This window comes from Camelus ferus, chromosome 1 (assembly GCF_009834535.1).
Source record: "Camelus ferus isolate YT-003-E chromosome 1, BCGSAC_Cfer_1.0, whole genome shotgun sequence".
NCBI lineage: Eukaryota > Metazoa > Chordata > Mammalia > Artiodactyla > Camelidae > Camelus > Camelus ferus.
Window position 1 is genome coordinate 67,490,648 of NC_045696.1, and position 14,216 is coordinate 67,504,863.

A 14,216-nucleotide genomic window follows, 5' to 3' on the forward strand; every position below is an offset into this window, starting at 1 on the left:
CCCCTGGGCACCACCCTAGCTCTGTTCCTGGCAAGGAGGGCCAATAGCCACTCTGGAAATAATTCCTGCAATTCCTACCTTATGAAGCTGTTGGGAGGACCAAGGAGGAAAATGGGTGTGTGCGTGTCCTTTGAAAAAAATGCAAACAGCTTCATAATAGTAAGGAATTATACTGCTGTTGGCAGCACCCCTGAGCATCCATTTTGGAAAGTGTTACATGACAGCTAAATGCTGGCCTTCACCTCTGGAGGAAACAGAAGTTTCTTTGGAAAAGAAAAATATAGCGCTTCATCTCATGGTGTGTGCCCTTGCTACCATTAGTAGAAAGTCTTTTTTTAATTCTTTTTTTTTTAATTGAAGTATAGTCAGTTTACAATAGTGTGTCAATTTCCCATGTTCACAGCAGCACTATTTACAATGGCCAAGACATGGAAACAGCCTAAATGTCCCTCAACAGATGACTGGATAAAGAAGTTGTGGTGTATTTATACAATGGAATATTTTTCAGCCATAAAAGAAGGGTGGAATAGTGCCATTTGCAGCAACATGGATGGACCTGGAGAATGTCATTCTAAGTGAAGTAAGCCAGAAAGAGAAAGAAAAATACCATATGAGATCGCTCATATGTGGAATCTAAAAAAAAGACACCGATGAACTTATTTCGTAGAAACTCTTTTAAAAGACCACAGGGCCGGTGTGCCTCACCTGTGCTGCCTACCATGACAGGAAGGGGGTCATGGAGGTTCCTATCTGAATCTGACAGATAATGAAGTTTAAGTTCAAAAAGGGTGTTGCTCAGAGCAGCAGCACCAGCAGCAATAGTTACGTTCCTGGGAAGGTCAGCTTTACCCAAACGAATAGGCAGGTATTTTGCAGCTCTAGAGGCATTTGGGACACTGAGCGATGGAGCTAAATGAAATCTTTTCATTGCAATAAAAAGATAGGAAGATATTTTGCAGCTCTAGAGGCATTTGGGACACTGAGCGATGGAGCTAAATGAAATCTTTTCATTGCAATAAAAAGAAAAAAGTTCATGAATGACATGGATTTAAGCATTCAATGAGTGAATGACAACAGTCACCTGGGCACCCTAAAGAGCCCAGAGTCAACCACTGGAACCAAAATGCCTTGAATCTTAGAAACAAAAGGAGCCACAATGGGGGAATCCAAAACCACCTGGATTTATGGGCAGGGAAGTGAGCAGCAGAGAGGGAAGTGATTTGTCCAGTGTTAGGCAGTGTCCTGCCCTCTTTAATATTTTTTCCATTTTTTTCTTTTTATATTGTTTATTTGATAAGTTAAAATTGTATTTTTAAGTTTTTAAAAAAATTTTTAAAACAACGTTATTGTGGTATAATTTCTATACAGTAAACTACACATATTTCAGATGTACAATTTGATGAATCTTGATAGATGTATACACTATGAAACCACCACCACAATCAAGATAGCTAACATTTCCAGCACCCCCCACGAAAAGATGCTCAACATCGCTTATTGTTAGAGAAATGCAAACAAAAACTACAATGAGGTATCACCTCACACCAGTCAGAATGGCCATCATTAAAGTCCACAAACGATAAATGCTGGAGAGGGTGTGGGAAAAGGGAACCCTCCTACACTGCTGGTGGTGCAGCCACTGTGTAGAACAGTATGGAGCATCTTCAAAAAACTTTTAATTCAGTGTACCTGCCATTCTACAGTGTTGTTTCTGGGGTTAAAAAAACGGGAAAAAAAGCACTATCTTTTTAAAGCAAACTTATTTTGCTCTGCTATCATTTAGTTTGGGAGGAGAAAAGGTACGGATCATGCAACTCTTCACACACAAAACAAAACCATGAAATAAGCATATATGTAGGCAGAGCAAGTGTGGGAAGAATATTGGGCTGCCTTGAGCCTCAGTTTCCCAACCTGCAGAATGATCTCTAAGGTGTCTATTAGCTCTTTCACACTTATGATTCAGGTCAGTTTTAAGGCTGGACATCACTGTTTCTCTGTAGTCCTAAAAACCTCATGTAAAAGCCGAAGTTTTTTATTCTCTTTGCTCACGTTAAGGTCAGAGAGGCAGGTAACTTGGGCTGGAGGGCAAAACAAAGCACCCTGCATAAAACAGCTGGTCAGTCACAGCTAAGGCAGTGAACGGAGTGACTGCAGTCTGGGAGGGCAGGGGAGACGGCCAGTCCCACCAGCGCCGCCAGCCCCGCCAGCGCCGCCAGCCCCGTCAGTCCCACCAGCCTGTGTCTTGGGAAAGTCTCCTAGCAGGACTAGATGAGCCACTCTCATAAGGAGGTGGTAATAAGCAAGTTCATATCGTCTCTCACAGATAGAAGAGGGGGCTGATACCTGCTATACTGAGAAGAGCTGGTGGAAAACAAGAAAACTGCTTCAAAAGAGGGGCTCTGGGTAAGTCATAGAACTAGGAGAGGAAAATGATTTAAAATCACTTTCTGAATGTGGTGCCTTTGGTTACCTAGATTCTAGGGGAGAGACTTGCTGCCTTTTGCTGTATAAATGACGACACGGCCCTCAGGCAAGAGGCCTTCCTTGTCACTTCGAGCTGGATTACAGGTCTTTGGTAGGTGTTCCCACGACACCTTGTGCCTGACCCTCTTAGAGCTCTCAGCAGTCACCTGACCCCTTACCGTAAGTGCTGGGTCAGTGCCTGCTAAATTAATGAATCTCCATGACTTTGAACATGAAGTTCCAACCCCTCTGAGAGGAATAAATTCTTACTCTTCTCAGCGGGTGACAATGGCATCTCTGCCCTAAACCAGAGCCAGAGTCTCTGTATAATGACAGTAAGAACCATGATGATACCACATCTCTGGCTCTTTATGATTCACAGTGTCCTTTAATATACAGCTTTGCGTTTTAGCTGCACAGCCGCATTTGGGGGAGTTAATAAGAATCTGAGTCCTTTTCACAGGTGGGGAAATTAAGAATGAGAGAGGTAAAGTGACTTAACCAATGTCCCTAGCATAGAATGTCCGCGTCAGATCTAAAACCCAAGGGGCCCTCCCAGGTGCAGTAACTGCTGTATTTATGAAAACCCGGCTCTAAGGGTCCCTCTGATGCCTGCCACGCCCCGGCAGGCTGGAGGGCGCTGAGGACAGACCTCACACCGGTAGCAGTGGACGTGGAAATCGCGATCCAGAGCCACAATCCTGACAGTCTCCTCCTGGCCGGGGGCCGGCATGATGGGCTCCTTGCACACAGAACAGCGGGGAGCAAATTTCCTAAAAATGAAAAGATACCTCTGGTTAGACACTGAGCAGAGACATCGACAGAGGAGAGGCCCAGAGGTGAAAAGAAAAGGTGTACACCAAGGGGCAGGCCGCCTGGCCTGCCATCTTCGGCGTCCTCCAGCAAGTAAGTCACTTGCCTTCCCTGCGCCTGCTTTCTCAGCTGTGAAATAAGGGGTTTAGACTGTTGAGGTCCTTCCAGATCATAAACATCATGACGTTTGGTGAAGTGGGAGAGTGAGTGGGGGGGTGTGGAATTCACCTGTGCACAGATGGCAAACACAGACCCGGGGCTTGGGCAGGTTGGCTGGAGGGAAGAACACAGGTCCTCGAGGCCCCTGCTTGTTTCTGACTTTTTCTCCTAGACTCTGTATGTGCCCCCCAGGCCCCATCCAGATGTTCTGAGGTTGGTAACTTGGCCTCATTCCCAATGATTAGAGCCTCTTTCTTTGAAATGTGTCTTGTATTCTAGGAAATGAACTCAAGAAACCGCAAATGCATACCTTTTCAAAACAGCAGAGTTTGGTGAGTTCAAATCCCCATTATGCCAAACCTACTATGGCCAATTCTGCACTTCTTACATTTTGGTTATGTTAAACTTTTATTTGAAAGAGAAAAGTTAAAAAGCTGTCCAGTTCTTTGCCCTTTAAAGAATTTTAGCACTTCCAGAAGGTATGTGTGAGTGAACACCCCCTACAACACACACACATACATATGTTCTTGAGGTTAACTGTTGGTGAGGAATTTTAATATTTCTTAATCTCTTAATATTCCTTAATATGACCAATGGCCATAACATTTTTTTCTAGTAGCAGCTTAACAGGCTACAAAAAGGCATCCATCCGTATCTTCTGGAAATTAGGTGTGGCATTTATGAAGGTATGAAATAAGACAAGATTTGAAATGGACATGGATAAGAACTGAAAAGACGAAAAGAAAAGGAAGACAGTTTTTTCATGGTAATGGTTTTAAGATTAATGATGTTAAAAATTTATCTATTTACAGTGAGACTTAAAAAAGAAATAATGATAGTAATCTAACACTTTGCAGAGCACTTTATGGTTGTCAAAGCATTTTTACATACATTATACTCTATATGTACATATTAATTTTCCTGGCAGCACCCAAAAGGCATCTGTATGGCTGCAATCTAAATAAATATGAGTTAAGTAGCAGATCAATTGATTGCTATGAAAGAAAAATTAAAAGGATCATGGTACAACTGCGGCAGTAATCAGAGCTGTTATAATTGGTATTTTATGCAAGAAGTTTTTATACGCAGTGGTAAAAAAAAATTGCTTTGGACTACCTGATTATTTTTGAATCTGGGTCATCAGTAGTGAAATAAGCAGGCTTTTGGAATCAGCTGCAAAATTTCCTTTCCCCAAACCCACTGGGACTGTAAACTCTGTGAGGTCAGGAGGACGTCTTGCTTATCACTGTGTCTGTGAGCCTTGCCCAATGTCCCCAAGTAGGATTACTTATTCCTCTAGGATAAAATAGCTTTCACTGAATTTGCCTATTTTAGTCGTAATTATTTGCATATCTTTGGGGACCTCAAAACTGTGAGCTTCCAAAGGACAGGATTTGCTCTATTTCTGAGTCTCTAGAAATAACTACTGTGACTGGTGTAGAAAGTAGAGAATCAGGCACTATCTAATGAAATGAAGTATTTGCCATATTTCTCGTAAAAAGACGTTGCTTGTGCCTTTACGTTCAATCTCAAGGTCCTTCCTCTTTGGAAAGGCGCAAATTGTATTCTTGCTGAGTAATGATTCCTTCTTACCAATTGGCCTCATTTCTGTGAGGGGAAAAGGCAAAGTGGAGAGACAGAATGTGGCTTCCACAGTCCTTACAGTGTTCCTTGGCCAGCATTTTGAGGATTGTTAAAAATCCCAGGTGGTCTATTTCAGGGCTCAGCTCACTAAGCAGACAATAATCATAACATTAATTTGATAAAAACAGTTCTCATGGTTAAAACAGCAGCCATGTACTGTGTGCTTATTATGTGCCGAGCCTCGTTAAGCACTCTATACACTTGACCTTATTTTTTACTGATAGCAGTATTATGAAGAAATACTTTTATCATTTCTGCTTTGGGAGCCAAAGCTTAGAGAGGAATGGTCTTAATCATCTTGTGTCCTGGCACATTTCTGGCAATCAACAAATGAATGCTGATTAAACAAATAAATGGATGCACGTAACATCCCTGATAAGAAAAGCACAGAGAGTGGAATAAAGGCTCAACACAATGAAAGGGTCAGTTAAATAAATCTGCTTCTCGGAGCTCACTGTCCTGGCACTGGGAACACAGAAACAAATGAGGACTCCGGCAGTCAGACGGTTGAGGGAGTTCTGTGCATTTCTGCATTTGTTCTATTGCATCCTATTACATTGCAAAAATAATTTAAGGTGGTTACTGTAAAGCTGTTTGTGTGTATGTGTATTCTTTATTCCTAATCAGGCTGTGTTGGGTGCTATCTATAGTAAATTTACAAAACTATAAAACATAAAGGAGATACAAATTCAAGCATGGGGATAGGGAGAGTCTGCGATCACAGGAGGCTTCTTAGAGGAGATGGTAACTGAGTGGGTCCTTGAAAGATGGCCACTTAGGTAAAACAGGAAAGTAACTGTGAGTGTGTGCGTGCGTGCGTGCGTGCGTGTGTGTGTGTGTGTGTGTGTGTGTGTGTGCTGAGGGTGAGGGTAGGATACAGGCAGTCAGCCAGGGCACTAGTTTGAGCAGTCATCTGAAATGACATATGGGAAAGAGTTTCTGCCTAATAGGATGGAGGATTTGGGCCAACGCTGACTGAAAGTGGTTATGGAGGGGATGGCCCATTAGCAAGGCTTTAAAAATAGCATTTCAGATGCTCATTGCTCTGAGTACAGTCCAAGACCACCTGGGAGCTTGTCAGAAATGCAGAATCTTGGGTCCCCACCCCAGACCTACTGAACTAAGCTCTGCAGTTTAACAAGATCCCTCAGTGACTTAGAAGCACACTGAAGTTTGGGAAGCCCTGGCTTAAAGAACAGGATTCTAAGCAGGTGAAATAAATCCTTTCTCCTGCGCCCCCTGCATCTCGCTGTAGCTTCTATTCCCAGGCTGCTCTAGTTACAGCCAAGCAGATCTTCCTTGAATGCAGAGAAGTCTTTCTTCACTCTGTGCCCTTCTTTCTTGCCTGCGTTATTCCTCCTGCCAGGAATCTCTATTTCCCACTGAAAACACTCTGCCTCCAGAAGCCTACTCCGGCCCCAGGGCCGAGTAATCTCTTCTGGCTCTGACAGCTCGAGCCCTCGCCTGTGCCCGCCTCGGCACGTGTAGCCTTTTCTGCCTGATACCACACAAAGTCTGCACTCACTCTCTCCCCTCCTCCTGGCAAGCTCTGCACTGACAGGGCCCCTCGCGACGGAGCTGTGCAGTTTCTCTCCTGGGGTCTCTGTCCTTCAGCACGTAGCACAGGGATTGGCACACAGAGGGCTCTTCATAGATGCGGTTGCACTGAACTCAAATACATTTCCCCAAAGCTCACAGAAGGGAGGCCCGCTCAGAATGGCCAAGAATCTGCAGAAGGCGGCCCGTCTCCTTAGCTTGGCAATGCCCTCCCTGGGCTGGACTTTCAACCGCTTTGCATTCCACTACTTTTAAGGCTCTGAAACAGAGTTCTGTAAAGTTTCTCTCTTATTTTTCTTTGGGAAATGGGAAAAAGATAAAAAAGCATTTCCTCCTGCATACCTGCCAATCACGCGGACAACTTTAAAAAAAATTGTGTTTTAACTGGCCACTGAATTAGTGGTGGCGGGGAAGAGTTGGGAGTTTCAGATTATTTTTTCCCTTATAGTTGTTCAAGTCTGCTTTCCTGGAGCGTTCAGACCCACACACATCACCAGGCATAAGTCTCTAATTATGCCCCCAACTCCTAGAAATGAAAGGTAAATGGCATAGATATAAACTTGCATCTGTCAGAACTGATTTCCTGTTTTAACTGAGGGGTATGATATATCAGTCTTTTCCAGCAACAGAAACATCTGTGCTCTGATTCCATCTATCAGTCTTCCTTGGATGAGGGTAAGTCTAAGGAAGGAGATGAGCAGTGACAGAAACCACTCCCCATTGGTGTCTTTTCACCTCCTTTAAATAGATGCAGGGTTTTCTTTTTAATCATGTATAATTACAAGCTAAAAATATCAATAACGTGAAGTACAATTTATGCTGTGACTGCCCTTCCAGAGTGAGCCCTTCCTTGTCTGATTCAGGTTGAGAGTTCCTGCCTCTGGGGTTTTTTCATTCATTCAGCCTCACATCTTTTGGTGAGGTTTTTCACTTTCTTTGCTACTTGGAAAGTGGTCAGGAAATTCTTTTTTAAAATAGGAGTCTCAGATCCCCAAACTGCTTGTGGCAAGTACTTCCCGGTTGTTGACAATCAACAGAGCGGTGAAAATTAACCCACAAGGCTGCACATCTGGAGGCTGTAGAACGGATACCCAAACTGGTGAGCCATGCAAGCTTTACCTCCTTGAGAGCCTCAGGCTGTCCTTAAAGCCACTGCCCAGCAAACACAAGCCAGAAACCTCTGTGCCTGCCATTTACAGATCAAATCTATAGCTTTCATATGGTTCCTAGAAATCTGCAACAAATCTGATCCACCAATTCACTGACCATCAAACTGGCCAAATACAAATAAGTAAAATGCAAAACTATACAGTTTGCCTGAAAATCCCAGTTGTAATAAAGAGGGATCTCCACATGAAAGAAGTGAGAAAGTGGGGACATATTTTTCCAGGCCCATCAGTTAAGTGGTCTTGACTTTGAGGTTCTACTCTCTAATCGTCCTCAAAAGATTGTACCACGCTGCATTCACTTATTTTATTAGAACATATCCTGGGGAAGAGAACACCTGGCTGAGGGAGGAGCTTGGGGGGAGGTTGTAATTATGTTGATAATGGCATAAAACAGCCTCCAAATATGCAAGAGGGTTGCATTAGCAAGACAGACTGAATAGTTCCCCCAGAACCTTATCTGCAGAGTGGCACAGACATAGAGGTCAGCTCTATAGAGAACCCTAGGCTGTCATAAATGGGAAGCTTCAAGAACGGGCCTGGTCTAATGATCAAACTGAAGAGCTCAGAGAAACTGGGCAGTTTGTCCACTGTCACACCTCTTGTTCACATTTCAGCCAGGGAGGGCTACCCCAGGATCCTGCCTCTCTCCAATACACGTACTTTGCGGCTGAGTCAGCTTTCTTACAATTAGGGTCACACAAATACGTGATGGACAAGCCCCAGGGAGGCCGTGAAGCGGAGGCCAGGCCGGAGGACCATATGGATTACCTGCTAGCAATTCCTGCATTGGAGGAGGGAATAAATAAGCTCTTTTTAAAGTCCCACCAAATCCTGAGATGCTACTGTTCCAGGAAAGAAGAATGGGTAGCGTGGACGCCAGGCGCAAGAACAGAGCCCGAGAAGGGCTGCAGGAGGGAGAGGCGGCTGCCTACTTGTGGAAGTCCTCGATGCAGTGGATGAGGCCGCCAGCGTCCACGGTGAACGGGATCCCATCCAGGCTGCGGTGGCACATCACACAGGTAAAGCAGTGAGGATGGTAGGCCTTCCCAGTGGCTCGGAGGATCCGCTCCATGATGGGCTTGGAGCACACGCTGCACTGCTCCAGGGTGTTCTGGGGAGGAAAAGAAAAATGCCAGTGTTAGACTGGGACTTGAGCTCCACAGCCTGACAAGCACCACTGCAGAACCCATGGGCTCCCGTGCTTATCACAGCATTTGGAGGAAGGCAGAGTGTGTATCTTTATTACAGAGGGATGGAAACAGTTAGATGGAGCAAATGGCTTTGCTAAGGCTGTGCAGGTACGGGGTGGCTTAGCTAGGGTTTAGAACTCGTGTTGTCTGACTTCTACCCTCGTTCCTTTCCAGTACAGCAGGGGTGATGGCAAGCTTTTCTGTAAGGACTCACTTCTGGCTTCGTTACAGCAACTCAATTTTGTTGTTTAGGTGTGAAGGCAGCCAAAGACAGTGGGTAAGTAAATGGGCATGACTGTGTTCCAGTGAGACATAACTTACAGAAGCAGGATGGATTTGGCCATGGCTATAGTTTATTGACCCCTGAGCTACACAATCCGGGTTCTCCACTGGAAGTACACTTCATTATTCTCTCTCTCTCTTTTTTTAAATTTTTAAAAACTGAAGTACAGTTGATTTACAATGTTGTATTAGTTTCAGGTGCACAGCAAAGTGATTCCAATATATATAAAGTATTTCTTTCCCATTATAGATGATTATAAGGTATTGAATATAGTTCCCTGTGCTATACAGTAGGTCCTTGTTGTTTATCTGTTTTATATAGAGTAGTGTGTACATGTTAGTCCCAAAGTCCTAATTTATCCCACTATTAATTCCAGAACTTGAGTGGTCATCAAAACCCTAAGGACCTTAGCATTTTTAGAGGGAGGTTCATCTGATGACTGAGACTGGCAGAGAGCATGCTAGTTGCAGAACCCAGTCAGAGCTCAGTATCACCAACGAGGCTTGTGATCATTTAAAGCCTTGGTTCAAACACCATCACCAAGCTTAGTGTTGTGAACCCTTGATGGAAATTTTGAGCCTAGAGGGGTCCAGTTTTGAGAAGGTAATAAAGAAAGTCAATGTATCTGGCTTTAAAAATATGCTCAGCTTTAAAAATAAATCCCCTCCCCCTTAAAAAGGGATACTATTTACTCATAGAAGACTCAGAAAGATCAATAAAATTAGCTGTTCACTTTCCATCCTTGCCTAGAATCCCATACCCTCTTAGCAGACAGCCATGTTTCATGTGCAATAAGCTATATTTCAACTGAGATGTCTGGACTGATTCACTGAGTTTACAAGCTAGATTAAACTTGGCATGGGGATACAGTTAGACGGATACAGAGCTAGAGGGGATGTGGAAATCAAGGAGTAATTTCCCTCTTCCTATGAGAAGCTTTAAATGGGCAGAGGCAAGGAGCGCTGTAGGTAGGTAACTAGTGTGCTCATAATTCAACTGTAGCCATGGCCTCTGACTGGCTTCCTTGTTTCCATGTCTCCTCCTGTAACACTTCCCCATCCTCAGAGAAACTTCCAGTTTCCTTCCCAAAACCCAGAAGTGACGAAATAAGTTTCCTGTTAGAAAAACCTTCATGGAGCTAGTTCTTTACCGGACATGCAACCTCCCTTTCTAGGCTCAGATCCCCTAATGTCTCAGACTGCTCACTCTTCTTCAGACCTATGAGAAACTTCCATACTTTGGTGCGTTGGCTAATGCCTTTCAAGGTATGGTCAGAAGGCAACTCCCCAGGGAAGCCTTCCTCAACGCCTTCCGTTGGACTAAATCTCTTCTTTTTCTCTCTTTCCTGAGCACTTAGTTTGTGCTATTTACAGCACTCACAGTGATCACTGTTTCACAATTATCTGCACGTATGTCCATCTCCTCTGCTATACTGCAGTTTCTTCAAGGGTGGGGACTATGTCTTAACAATCTATTTCTCTGTCCCATGCTACCCCAAGTGCACTACCTGGAATAAACAGAAACCCAGGATGAGTGTGTGAGAAAAGAACGAAGAAATGAATATTGTTTACATCCCACCCTGGCATCACAAGGCTGGCCCGATTCCCCCCAGCTTTGGAACCCAGAGGACAGTGAATACGCCACCAACCTCTCCTCAGAGCTGCGGTTGTCGGAGGTTCTGAAACTGCTTAGTGCGCCTCTGGCCGCAGTCTAAACTCATGGAAACTATTAACCTATTTCCCCCCCATTTTGAAGTGGTGGAACTAAAATAGCAGAGGAACATACGATGAGAGTCTGGAGATGCTGATGGTCTGGACAATGACGGCCCTGCTTCTTTTCTGCCCGGGTGATCTGAGCTAATGTGGCTGGAAACTGGCTTCCCACGGTTTGTGTTTTGCTCTTCTGTGGGCTTGAACTTTTATTTTTTTTTTTAAAGCCAGTCCTGTAACAGAGTTGAACAAACCAGAAAATGCTTGACCAGAAAATGTTTTTGTTTGCATTGAGGCCTGGCTGCAAAATTGAGCTCATTTACTCAAAACCAGCAGCAACATAGTTTCTAAGGAAAGTCAGTTTCTAAGGAAAGACTTCACAGTCCATGGAAGCGCTGTTTAAAGGGCACATAATCGGGGGAGAGGGTATATCTCAATGGTAGAGCGCATGCCTAGTATGCACGAGGTCCTGGGTTCAATCCCGGTACGTCCATAAAAAAAAAAAAATAAACAAACCTAATTACCACCCCCCCCCCATAATGAAGGGGAAAGGATGGATGCCCTGAAGACTCAGGTCTCAGCTGTATCAGTCCTCCAGGTCCACAGGTTTTCTCACCTATGAAATCAGAGGCCTGGACTAGAGGAACTCCCAGAGCCCTCCTCTTAGAGTATTTAAGAATCTTTATCCTTTCTCTAAGAGAAGATATGTCAGAGGGTCCTGGTGAACCAGTGGAAGATGGAAAGGAGAAAATCCTTCATAATGTAGCCAGAGAGAGAGACAGAGTTGTTAGATGAAGAATGTGAACTGTCCCTCTGGACTTGTCAGCGTCCCCTGGATGACCTTAGGTAAATGATTTCTTCTCTCTAGACCTTGGTTTTCTCATCTGTAAAACAATGGTTAATTCCAGCTCTGCAAATGTATTACTCTCTGGTATGTCAGCATTAACAACAACAGGTAAAGGTCAGTGCTTCCATCACTAGAGACATCCTAGAAACAACTGGACAGCCCCTCATCCAAAGCTTGAAGGGAGGGCTCGTGTGTGAGACACCTTGCCTGCAGCCCAACCTTCACTTCACCTTACCAACTGGAACTCCAGTAATTGCTAATGGTAGAATTTTACACACCATAAAGGAAGATCTTTGTGTCTTCTTATAGAAGATTATTTTAAAGCCAGACTAAAAGATGCACTCTTTATATAAACATGAGGTTTTTCTAAAGTAGGTGAAAAGAAACGGTTAATAAATAAAATAGTATTTAAGAAAATAGACAGAGAAATAAATCTTCAAGCAAATAAGCAGAAGAAGGGTGTCTCTTAAGTACATCTACTCAATCACATCCTGCATGTGAAGCAGGGGTCCCAGGTGTGCTAGACGGGGAGTCAGGAAGGAAGAGCACCTTCCAGATCAGTAGTGTGCTTCGTGACACGGCCACCTCTGCGGCCCCTTCTCGTGGACCCCATCTTCCAGCTGCCACCCTGCACCCTCTGCTGCGTCTTTAGCAAGCTGCGTTCTTTTACGAGCCCAGGCCCCACATCCTCCTTTGTCTAGAGAATACCTCCTCCTCCCTCACAGTTGAGCCCAAATATGCCCTCTTCTGCGAAGCCTTTCCTAAGCCTCCCTTTGTTATACTCCAAGCAAAACAAGCCGCTTCTGCCACTCCCATAGGATTGTGCGAGGCTTCTTCCCCGTCACCGAGTGCAACGTACTTGACTGACGGCCTACGTCAACCGCCACAACCAAGCAGTGGCTGCCCCGCTCTCCCCATACGGAGCCATAGTCGTACGCTGAGTTTCCTGGGAAACAGGGATCTGCACAAAAGAAGTTATTGAAGAGTGTCTGTGAGAGCAGGGAGAGAGCAGGGAGCACCCGCTTGGAGGGAGGAGTTGAACTACGATGCAGTTACAACTAAGGCCTCTGATGGTTTTATGAACTCTGGGCTAGGCGGCTCTGCCGAACTGTCCTCCCTTGAAGCTAGGGGGCAGGGCATTTATACCCTGGTGCCAATGGATACAGCCGGCCTGCAAGGAGGAGAAATGATCTTGGATGAGGAGGTTCCCGTCAGTTGAGGGTGGTTACCAGAGAGGGACTCAGTTGTGAACCACCAAGCCACCATCAATCCCAGCAGCTGCAGGAGAGACAGCCCAGGCCTGAAGGGAACTGGCTGCCACTACAGCTCCCACAGCAGGAAGAATCCTTGCCCGCCCAGGGCCTCCATCGTCCGTGACACACATGAAGCAGCAGGTGATCAGATGTGAAACACCTTCTAGATTAAGCTGAAGGAAGAGTCTATATTTTATGTTTTTTAAAAAATTCTAGACACTGAGGATTTTTAGAAAGTGTTTTAAGCAGTTACTCTAATGAAAGCATGTTTAAAGAGAGATGTTCGCGTAGCAGAAAACATGTAACTGCTAAAAGGCACAACTTTTCTGTTGTGAAAATGATAGCAATACAATTGTGATTGAAAACAGAAAGTTAAGTGAAAATAAAAAGCAAATCACAAACAAATCTTGTACACAAAACTCCCAAATGCATCTGTTTTTAAAATTGAGATACAATCTGGTTGTAGCTTTTCTATCCTTGGATATTGTATAAATAACTTCTCTAATTCATAGGCAGAGGAGCTGGAAAGATCATGTGAATATAAATGAAGTATACAGGTAACACAAGCATTGACTACTAGTTAATGGAGAAAATAGTATTTCTAAAATTTATATATTTCTTAGGTGTATGTGTGTTCAATGTTGAGTACTTTAAATCAAGAGACATAAGTATTTGAAGATTTGGAAGACTATAAAGTATTGCCATTTAGAAATGTTAAAATTTTCATTTCATAAAATTAAAATGTGATCTTATATTCAGTCTTTATTGTTTTTTTTTAGGTACGAAAGCAATACTGGAACAGAAAAGACTCTTGGAAAGATAAGGGTGACATCTCATGTTCTAGATACAGTTTTGGTCTTGTTGTGATAAGAATAAAAAGGAAAAAAAGAGACAGAGTTATAAAATACTAAACTTTTTAAAGTCTTTAGAGATTATTCTAGTCCAAGAGTTTTCAACTCCCCTCACTTGCCTCCCTCTTCCACAATCCTTTGTTCAGGGAAACAGTTTATCAAGGAAACACATCCAGGAGTGTCCAAAATCACTTCTGCATGAAGAGTATGAAAGGATGCAGCCTATGGGGGATCCAGATAATACAGTTTAAAACCCATCCATTTGGTCCAACTACCAG

General features: G+C 43.9%; 1 protein-coding gene across 8 annotated transcripts in view; it reads right to left on the reverse strand.

Moving 5' to 3' along the window:
- Positions 1-14,216, reverse strand: part of LPP (LIM domain containing preferred translocation partner in lipoma) — a 629,562-nt gene that overhangs the window by 15,589 nt on the left and 599,757 nt on the right. For all 8 annotated transcript variants that reach the window (XM_032482352.1, XM_032482344.1, XM_032482364.1 and 5 more), the window contains 2 exons: positions 8,738-8,916; positions 3,116-3,236 (listed from right to left, as the gene is read on the reverse strand). In XM_032482352.1, coding sequence (XP_032338243.1) covers positions 3,116-3,236; positions 8,738-8,916 — 300 coding nt within the window. The remainder of the gene's footprint in view (positions 1-3,115; positions 3,237-8,737; positions 8,917-14,216) is intronic.